At 34.3% G+C, this 10,796-nt stretch overlaps 1 protein-coding gene across 2 annotated transcripts; it reads right to left on the reverse strand.

Annotated features, from left to right (window-relative positions):
- Positions 1-7,208: 7,208 nt before the first annotated feature.
- LOC149540615 (xyloglucan endotransglucosylase protein 2-like) lies at positions 7,209-9,687 on the reverse strand. Of its 2 annotated transcripts, none has more exons than XM_089799661.1 (5): positions 9,511-9,687; positions 8,882-9,067; positions 8,391-8,491; positions 8,088-8,281; positions 7,209-7,872 (listed from the first exon to the last, which is right to left on the reverse strand). In XM_089799661.1, the coding sequence occupies exons 2-5, from the start codon at positions 9,060-9,062 to the stop codon at positions 7,473-7,475; spliced, it is 876 nt and encodes a 291-aa protein (XP_089655787.1). In that variant the 5' UTR covers positions 9,063-9,067; positions 9,511-9,687; the 3' UTR covers positions 7,209-7,472. The 2 variants fall into 2 exon arrangements, with proteins under 2 accessions (XP_089655787.1, XP_089655786.1); XM_089799660.1 differs by having other exon boundaries at positions 8,882-9,078; positions 9,511-9,685.
- Positions 9,688-10,796: the final 1,109 nt, after the last annotated feature.

Below are 10,796 nucleotides of genomic sequence, written 5' to 3' on the forward strand. Positions count from 1 at the left end.
TAATAACCCCTAACCTATCCCTAACCCTTCATTTAGCCTAATCCACCCTATCCACCCATACTAACCAAGCTTAGCCACTAACTCACCCACCTCATGAATGCCATCCACTTGCATATCTCTAACAAGCCTAATTTAATCCTAAATCACCTCTAATCCCCCTTCGCCCCCCCCCCCCCCCCCCCCCCCCCCCCCCAAACCTTGTCACATTCCCTAAGTAAGCTTAAGACTTTCCTAAACCAAGCAAAGTCAACAATCTCAACTCCCTCCAAAATATCCCAATCACCCAACCATGAATGCTCTTACAAGGCCATAAAGACTCTTACAAGCCCATTCATTGCTCTTACAAGCCATTTATGAGGGTCTTTAAGGCCTTGAGCCTCCTTTGTTGACTCATCCATCCCCTTTCTTCCATCCACTCACCTTGTGACATGTGTCACTCCCTGGTTGGTGCTAAACAAGCACAATCCATGTGCTCCCCTTTGAGTGCATCTTAGCCCTCCTTAAGATTTCATCTCTCCTTGCATCTTAGCCCTCCATCCCTCAAGCCCATAGCCTATAAATTGAATCCCCTCCCAAGCCATATCATCACAACCCTTAAGCTAAAGTTATAATGCCCTTTTGAGAAGCCTAAATTCATACTTTTCCATAAACCCACACCCAAATACCAAGAATCCATTGAAGCTAGTTTGAGAACCTTGAGCACACAACCTAAATCCATATCCAAATTAGACTCATCCCCAAATCAAGAGAACAAACTCATTGAGAGAGCCCCTTAATGACTCACATTCTCATTTGAGTGGCTTCTCTTTGTCTATCTTATATGTTATGTTGATTTAGTTAATGTTAATGCTTTTGTTTTCATTAAATTAGTGTTTCTAGCATACTAAAGTAGCATATACATAAAGCACCTAAATCCAATTGCCATCTAGAAGAAAGTAGAGTAGTAGTTACACACAATGCATGACCCTTTCCTTTGGCTTTCCCATATATCTGAAATCATAATGAACAAGACCCATAAGAAGTAGAAGAATAAATATCAATGTTTCTCTTCTGAAAAATAAGGGTCAAATTTGAAACCTATTTTTCATATCCATCTATCTTTTTCTCATATCAACGCGACTCATCATGATTGGGATTTTGACAATAAGCACATTATGGTCTTTATGTCTTTGATTTTTCTCCCTTAAGAGAAGGTGGGTCTGAAGAGAGATGAGTACTAGAATCCTTCTGAGGCTCTGTAGGTTGTGACTTATGTTTCTTCTCCTTCTTTCTTGAAGATGTGTGAGCTACCAATGCTTGATTATTTGATCCTGTGAGAGAATCCAACTGAGAGATCTTATCTTTCTCTTGAGTTAAGTGATCACAAAAAACCTCAAAGGATGACATGGTAAATTGAGGACCCAAAGCATCCATGGTGGAATAAAAGGTAGAATAAAAAATTTGAAAATTCCCATGAAGCATAGAAGGAATCATGTAAATGAACTTTGTGTCGGTCTTTTTCTTGCCACAACCCTGTAGTAAAGATCTCTATTGTTTGAACTTCATCAGAAAGTCCTTAATAGAGGGAAAATAATCAGGTACCAGTGAAGTAAGATCAATCTTAATATGAAGTGTTATGAATTCATTGATGGTACCAAATAACTCCTGAAACTTGGCCCACATTTCCTAAGGAGTCTTACACTCAGCAAGATAAAATAGTGGGTTATCTGAAACATGAATGGAAATCAGACCCATGCCCTCATCCATCTTGTTATTGTGTTGCATGACCTCAAATGGTCTCTGTAAACTTGGTTGTATTGTATCTAAATGAGACCACAACCCTTTTGAACGAAGAAGTTGTTTCATGGTGGCTTTCCATGTATGAAAGTTGTGTGGGGTCAGAAGTTCTATACAATAAGAGGTCTCAACCATTATTTTAGAAGAGTTTGTTGTTTTTTGATGTAAATTATAGAAACAAGAAAGAAAAACTCCCCCCACAATGCAATAAACTGAACCCCAAAAGAAATGTAGATAACTATATTTGGAAAAGAGCAATAAATTCTTCAAAATGAATAAAGTGCACTTGAGAAATTTTTTGATGATAAAAATAAGATAATTAATTTGAAGAGAGCTCCAAAAGATCTTCCCAATGTCTATTGAAGATAAAACAAAATGGAGCTAATTTGAGAAAGTTGTTACACCCTCCAACGTGTAAAAACATTGTCTGAATTCAACTACAGGGTCATATACCCAAATTGATTTTTTAAGAATAAACTCTATGGCTACGATGGGCTCGGAACTAGCTTTTCGACAGTATCTTGTTTGCCCAATTTTGACATTGTATGCCACAGATATGGCCAAAAGCCCAACAACTGCTATTTTAACTAAAGAAGAAACTTGTCGACAGGTGCACGGATGAAAAATTTAATATCATATTGCTGATGTCACCCTCTACATGTGCATGTGTACTTTCCTACACAATCCCTACTTTGGGAAAAGTTTTTGTCCTAAAAGAACTTTGTAAAGTTTTTAGAACTTTATTTAAGTTTTATATGAATCACTTTGTTTCTTTTTAAAAAAACTAATTTTTTTTAAAACTAATTTTTTTGATATCACCTTGGAAGTGTGGCAAAGGGTCGTATGATCTAGAGGCAATTTTTTTGATTTCCTAGATAAATAACGACTGAACGAGATGTGCCTTATATAAAAATATGGGTTTTTGGGTGTTATGAACTCAATGGTGAGGTCTATTTGAGCTCAAAGTGCACCAAAAACTAGTGACTCCCTTTTGCAATAATTTTTAGTAAAGAAATCACAATTTGATTCACACAAACCCAGTTTATCTGATAACATCAAAACCCGAACAAGTTGTAGAACATCCATGCTCTGATGCCATGCAAAAGTTGGGAAATACAACTTCACAAACCCCAAAGAACACCTACATGCAAGAACCTATCATAAAGGAGTAGAGAGGAGAAAATGAAAGGTTTGTGTTCAAAATATAAAGATTATATTATAAGACTAAAAGGACTGAGAAAATATACAATAGATCAATCCTTATAAAAGAAGATCAAAACCTAAAAGGGCAAACCTAAGAGGTAAACCTTTAATAATTAATATAATTATTAAATGTCAGTAATGCATCAAAGGGAAATCTTAAGAAGCAAAGTTACTTTAATCAATATAATTAAATTAATACTTTACTCTAACAAATAATGTATGTAAAAAATATTATTTTATATGTGCTGTTGAAGATTGGTAATGATGACATTTTGAACAATGAAATTAGGAAGGGGGTCAAGAATTTGAGAAAAAAATGATTCATAAAAAAAAATCTATAATATTTTCATCAATACCATTTTTACAATGAAGAAGGTCAATAGAAGTGGCCCATGTGACTTTCCTATAAATGTTGGAGGAAAAGAGGAATGAGATAGTTGAGAGGATGTTTGGAGATTTGAGGAAGAGTTGAGTAAAAAAAGATTCGAGGAAGATAGGAAGTGGTGGTATGCCCTCAAACTGCTAGTTATACAATAAATTATAGATGAAGACATTCAAAAAATGAAGGCTTGAGTTGGTTGGACTATAGAGGTTGAAGAAAAGTTGCAAGAATTAGTGCATGCAAGGGTGGAAGAAAACCAAATGGAGGAAGATTTCTTTGAGGTACATATTATACAATATTGAGAGCAAGAATTCAAGGCTTTGTCCCATGAGCCCCTTGGTGAATTTTGGGTGATCCTCTACTTCCCCTTGGTACTCTAGTTTTTTTTCTTAGTGTGTAGATGTTTTTTGAGTCAAGGGTCTATGTAGTTTTTATGAATTTAACTTTGAAAAATTTGGGTGGGTCAATTCTTAAAGATGGTGGTTAGAATGGGTCTATTTTTTTGAAGACGCAATCTTAATGACATAATTGTTAATGCCAGTTTCATTTGCAAGCACAGAGGGGTAACAATATAGTTTAGAGACTAGTTAGGGTAAGTTTGAAGACCAATTTTGATGTCATTGTAATAAATTCAAATATGTAAATCATTTTGCAATGATCGATGAAGTTAGCAGGTTAGGTATGTGCTATAAATACACTACTTCTATGACATTACTATAGATGTCATTTTGTTTGTAATTACAACAATTTCCATGGTCTACTTTTGGTGGGGTATGGGCATAGTCAAAAGTCTAGTTTTGAAGACAAGTACTGATTTGAATTATAAAACCATTTGGTAATGATCATGGAAAGATTATTGAGGTAAGGTTTATATGTGTTTCAACCACTGAAGGTCTCTTGGGGTCAGGTTTTTTTTGATTGAAAGAACAATCGATGTTAAATTTCTTGCTACAACTTGTGATGCTCTATTTACTATTAAAAAATCAAAACTTTTAGTGAGGAAAAATGAAAAAAACAACTCAAAATTAGAGAAGATAAAAAGATTAAAAAAATCTTAGATTACTGAAGATTGTCCAAAGTCCAAACCTAGGCATTCTTCCAAAGACCAAACCTTAACATTCTTCCAAGTCTTGCATAATTGATCTCTTTTAAGAAGTTTATATTAATAAGGTGTGACATATTAGAGAAGACAAAAGGTTTAAATATTCAAAGATCATTAAAAGTACTCAACATAAATAACTATCTAGAATTGATAGTTCTTGAAAGTCTTGCAAAGCTAACTATTGAAAAGAAAAATTAAATTGAAAAATTCTTACAAATTGAAGATAGAATAATTAGAATGTGTAAGGTTATTGGAGACGTTCATGATAGATAATTGTCTTAAATTGAGATTTTTTTGTTGTCTCATTTTAAATCATTTATTATCGATAGTTTTAAAAAGTAATTTATTAAAGGGTTTATTTTGACTGTTTCAATGATACGTGGATAATGATGGCATTATGATCCTTTAATATTTTGTTGTCATGAAGAATATATTGACTTAATAATTAATCATACATAATGTTTGTACATGTTTATCATTATAAAATAATTAATATTTCTTAAATTATATAGGAAAGGAAATGGGCTTGACACCATCCATAGTTTTTGGGTTGACACATGGTGACAGTGATATGGGACTACCTCATCCACCTTTTTGGGAGGCACCTAACTGCACTACAAATGAGGCGTACATACCCTACTAATCAATTATTTATTTGCTTCATGATTATTATTTTAATAGTAACACAAACTAACTACTTCTTAACATAAGGTTGATGTTTGTTAGAACTTTATGTCTTGTGTGTTAAAGAGAGAGTATTTCATATTCACACAAGTTTGTAATCCACCCATTCGATGATGCATTATAGGTATATAAAGATACATTAAAGTAGTGTTATATTTAAGCACATAAGTTATTTAATTTTTTTTTTTATAAACACTTTATATTATTATTATTTAAAATACATCTTTTTCCTTTTGTTTCAAGGTTCAACTTTCGTCTAGCTTCTTTGGTTAAGAATCAAGGACTGGGAGGTATCCATTCTGCCAAATTTGCTTTGAACCTCATCCCTATTAGGTCGGGGGCCTTGCACTTAGCAAGACATGATTTGTGGTAGGCTCTTTGGGAGCCTTTCAACTTCATCAATAGACCAAAGACTCTTTGAAAACCATAACTTCTTTCAAGATGAGAAAGGATAATATGAAATTTCAAATAGTAAGAAATAGTTAAAGTGTATGGAAAGAAATAATTGAATAACAAAATTAAAATTGTCATGAAAATTCAAGCCAGCGCCCTTTACCATATGAGAATTAATTTGATAATTGAAAAAAATCTAAAATACAAAATATTCATAAAACTTTTACCAACCTTTCCAAGACGATAATAAAGTAAAGAGAAACTTTTGACAACCTTTTGCAATATCTACTATGAAATGCGGTCCTTAGTTGTATGCAATTTTATGACTATTGCTAAATTTTTATGCTTTGTTTCTTGCTTTGCGTGCCATGTTGTGGTTTGAGCTCCCGCCTATGCTAACTTTGTTGAGAATATCTCTCTCTGATTTATAGTCCTCTCATTTGACTTCATTCTCTTCCACCCATCTTTTTTATTAGGTCCCTTGTTATTCAAGGGTTATATCGGAAGAAACTAAAAATATGGGAGAATGAGGAAAGAAGGCTAAAAGCAAATGACTGTAATAGAAGAGGGATTCGAGGAAACAATCAGAGACTTGCAGGAAAACCTCAAATAAGAAAAATGTTCTTCCAGGAAAACCTCAAATAAGGAAAATGTTCTTCAATGTAAACCTGTGATGGAAATCTCTTTTCCCAAGGAAGAACTCTGAGTACCTTTCAAGTTACAAAAATGAGTAGCAGCAACTGCATTATCCATATTGAGAATGATTAATTTTATCAAAGATTAAGGTCGATATATGCTTTCTATCTATTAATTTAAAGCATTCGACTGTTTCATTGATTGTTATTGCCGATCAGTTCATTTAGTTGCTACTGTTTGTTGGCTGCAGATTCACTTCTCTGTGCTGTTATGTATCTGTTAATTATTTTCCTTTTAATAAAAAAAATGTAAGACATTTATTTGATTAAGAGATGTATGCCTTTCGATAGAAGATGTTATATATGATTAATTTTATTTATTTGGGAATACAAGTTTAGATTGAAAACTCTTTCAATCAGAGGATATCTAGGGGAGACGATCTAGTAGCCGTCCAGGTTAACTAACTTCGGACATCTAGAATTCCTACTCTGTGTGTTGAAATTTGTTGATTTTCTTGGTGAACCTTTGTAAGTTTGTGAAGAGCTTAAATTAACCTTTTGGCTTTTCCACATTTAGGAAGCTCTCTGCTAGGTGGTCTAAAATTGTCATTATATAACATTTACCCAGAATCTATTATGTTCACCTCCAAATAGCTGTTCGCTGAAAAAAAAGTACTTTTTACACAAATGGACCAATCAACAAGGGAGACAGCTAAAAATTTATCAATTATTAGTACATATATGATCTGCTATTACAACATGTGCTATCATTTTTTGGACTTTTTATAAAAGTTAATTAGAAAAATCTTGAAACATGAACAGCTATTAGAACTATTGTGTTAAAATCATCTGTCATACAATCTCCACTTTGAGATATCTGAATGGTCCTCTCACAAGACCTATGAATCATTGAACTTTTACAATAGACCAAACCGATTTATCCAATAAAATAATTTCAGTTTTGACACTTGAATAATTCATTCATTTTTCAAAACAATTTTAAAATCTCGAGATTCCTGACATAGAGACCGGCTATTCATCAACAGATTTGTATTTTTATTTTTTCAACATAAAGACTTTTTGGCAGTTCAGAGTTTGAACCACGTTTTTAAAAATACAGCACTATCACTAAGAACAAGGACAAATAGATGATCGACTATGCAATTGAATCTCAATAAATTTATCACATAAACAAGTAATTTATTGTAATGGAAACAATAAATAATGTTAAGGATAGCCACAGCTACACCCAACACATATTATTGTAGTGTGACCGAGTCATGTGAAAACCACTTCACTAGACATCCTGGTCTCTTGTACATTCAGGAGCCATTTTTGGGAAACGAACTCTATCAGTGCAGTAATTGTAAATGGTATATTTTTGGCGCACCTCCTTCAGTTTTCTCCACTGCAGACTATCCAAATCATCAAATACCTTCTGATCCCACCACTTTCTGCCAACCGTTTGGCACTGTGAATTTGGTGCAGATGCCTCACACCCATCAACATGGAATCCCTTGTATTCTGCAATAAATGGTGCTTTGCTCCAATCAGTCTTCTCAAGCCCTCCTCTTGTGGCCCAGTCATCCGCATTCCAAAGGCTTGAGTAGATCTTCATGGGCTGATTGAATGGATACCTCACTCCCAAGTCCTTGCTGTTCTTGAACACTCTTATTGGAGTATCATCTACAAAGAACCTGAATCCAAAGTTTGATGTTTTAGAGAAAAATGTATGACCAATCTTCATAGAGTTTAGCACAAAGTCTATTGATTTAAGTGGGTATCAATCAAAGAGATTCTGAATCTAAAGTTTGATGTACTAGAAGATGCATACATGACCAATCTTCACACAGTTTTAACAAAAAGTCTATTGATGATTTAAATGGGTTTCAATCAAAGAACATGAACTTACACAATCTGATGCATGTTCCAGAGAACAGAGTAAGAATGGTATTCTGTTGTGGGATCAAACCAGAGATAAATGCGCTGTTCTCTGTCTCCTTTCCCTCCACTAAATACATTTGTTTGGAGAATGTATGGCTGCCCAGATCTGTTTCCTAGAAACTCAAAGTCTATCTCGTCATGCTCTGAGTTCTGTGACGACAGCTGAAACTCGCAACAATACAAGTAAGTACAATAAGTTATGCAGTTTAAAACAATGAAGTAGAAGAAAGTAGAGGGATATAATGAGGCTGTGAAAGGGTATTTTTATTACATAGAAGGCAGTTACAACCCCTGCAGAGTCCCCTGGAACCATCTTGATAGTCATACTGAAGTGGCCAAACAAATATTCCCCCTTCGTCTGAAATCCAGTGCCTGTCATGGCAAGAAGATTAGTGAAGCCCATTCTCTATACATTGGACTGAATAGGACTTGCTAAACAAATAATGAATATATTTTGTCTATAGACAAAACTATATCTAACGGAAAGAGTTGATCATTTAAGTGCATCATCTTAACAATCTTAGAGGCAATAACTATGAGACCTAAGTAACTGTGAAATGGAAAAATAATTAAGCTTTTCATCAAGCATAATACCCATATAAAATGCCCCATAAGAAGCCAAACTGAAATGTGATATGTGGTCAGAGACTCGCAAAGTGAAATGCAGTTAAAACAGCAGTATACTTTGCAATCGCCATGGGATTCAAAGAGTAAAGTTTAGAAGAGTATACTTATCTATATGAGTGTGGACTAGTAATGTACCTGTGTATTTATCTAGAACAAGGTGGACCTGCTTCCCACCATCAATATGCCTGATATGATCAGCAGCCCAAGTAGGAGCATAGTTCTTTGAAAATGGCACATCCGTTGGCTTTGGGGGTCTGCCAGCCATGGCAGCTGGAAGTGCCATTACCATTATCAGTAGAAACAGTTTTGGCAGCATTTTCACTAACATCATCCTAAAAGAAGCCACAGATTCTTCAAACATTAATAACAATGTAACAATAAGTGTATTTCAAATCTAGCAAAATACTAATCTATACTAGCGACCCAAATAAGCCAAAAAATGCTGAAAACATATGATCATAACATAAATCTATGTGTGGAGGGCCTTCTGAATAACTATGAAGTACTAAAAGTAACCGAGCAAAGAAATGCCCAGAGAAGCAGAAAAAACTAGCATTAATCAAGAGTATACAATGGGAATGCCTACTACTTTCCCTCAAATTGAAAAATGAATGAAAAAGAGAAGCCAAGATAGATAAAAGAAGCTCCCATGATTTGATTGAAGCTTTGTCAAGCAATGGAGATTCTAAGTTTTGAAAGGCCAAGAGAAATAAACTACAAAAAGAAGAAATAAAGCTACACGAAACTGTGTTTGTGTCACTTACAGTTGCTATCTATGAAGAGAAAAGTTGAAACAAAGGAGAATGATTTTGAAGGAACCCGGATGAAAGTTTGGAAGAAGATAGAAGTGTTTAGATGTATGAGTGGGAACAAGGAGAGGGTTTTTGTAGGCTTGGAGTTGGATTAGGTAACAATCAAAATATTATCAGGTTAAGCCCTGCTGTGCAAACAGCACATGCAAGATAAAGCTGGCCTTTGTTTTTCCTGTTAATAAACAACTCTCTCTTATTCAAGTCAATATAATATTGAGATCACTATCACCCACCTTCCCTCGTATCAATAATAGCCACCTTTTACTTTTGTAGCTCCTACTTTCATGCCAAAGAATATTGGCCATAGCACACACTTCAATCTTTAATATGTGCATATCTTTACATGGTAGGTTCGTTTAATTAAGCTCTCACTATAGAACTTTGATCTGGGTGCATGTGACTGCCAACCCAAATGATTCCACAGGCCAAATCAATGGACGGGTTATCATATTTTAGTATGAGACAAACCCTAGTTGTCATCCTCCTTGTGCCCTACAGATTTCCAGTGAGTTTTCCCTTCCCTAGATGATAATCTCAATAATATCATATTAAATTGCAGATGGGTATTTTTTACCTAAACAAGGGTGGCCGGTTACAAATACCAATGCTTGCATCTAAAACCATGCTGTTAACTAGTAAGTTTGACAATCATGGAACCTTGCTTCATGCTGTATAAAGGTAAACTTCATACTATATTAGTGAAGAAATGTTGGAAGGTTCTAAATGGGAATTCATATTTATTTGATATAATGTTAATGACTTGGTGAAGAAGATTGGTTGAAAAGAGTTAGAGATGACTATTTTCTTTTCTTATTTTAATCAAATTTAGTGGAATTTTTAATCTTGTCTAAATTTCAAACGTTTTAAGGTGATTAGCACTTTTAATGTTGTGCAAGTCTTTCTTCTCGAGGCTAGATGTTGAAATGGTATGTTTAGAAAGAAATATAAGCTATTGAAGAAACAATCTTTGTAAATTTGTTTGAAGGTTATTATACAATTAGTTATTATTTCAATTCTTGAATTTGATCATGATTATACTCATCTAAAAGTGTGTTTCATAATTCAATAAAAAATGTTTGGATTTTGTATGAGAGTAATTTAGACCGCATTTAGGCTCCCATGGGCTAGGTGAATTGGTTTGAGGTTGTGGGTAGATCCCCATAGTCTTGGGCTTGACTTTGTTGCCCAAAATTATTCTACCACACCCACTTGGTGTCAATGCAAATCACAATATGGTC

This window comes from Cupressus sempervirens, chromosome 9 (genome assembly GCF_028749045.1).
Source record: "Cupressus sempervirens isolate cs-2001-9-10 chromosome 9, ASM2874904v1, whole genome shotgun sequence".
NCBI classification, from domain to species: Eukaryota; Viridiplantae; Streptophyta; class Pinopsida; order Cupressales; family Cupressaceae; genus Cupressus; species Cupressus sempervirens.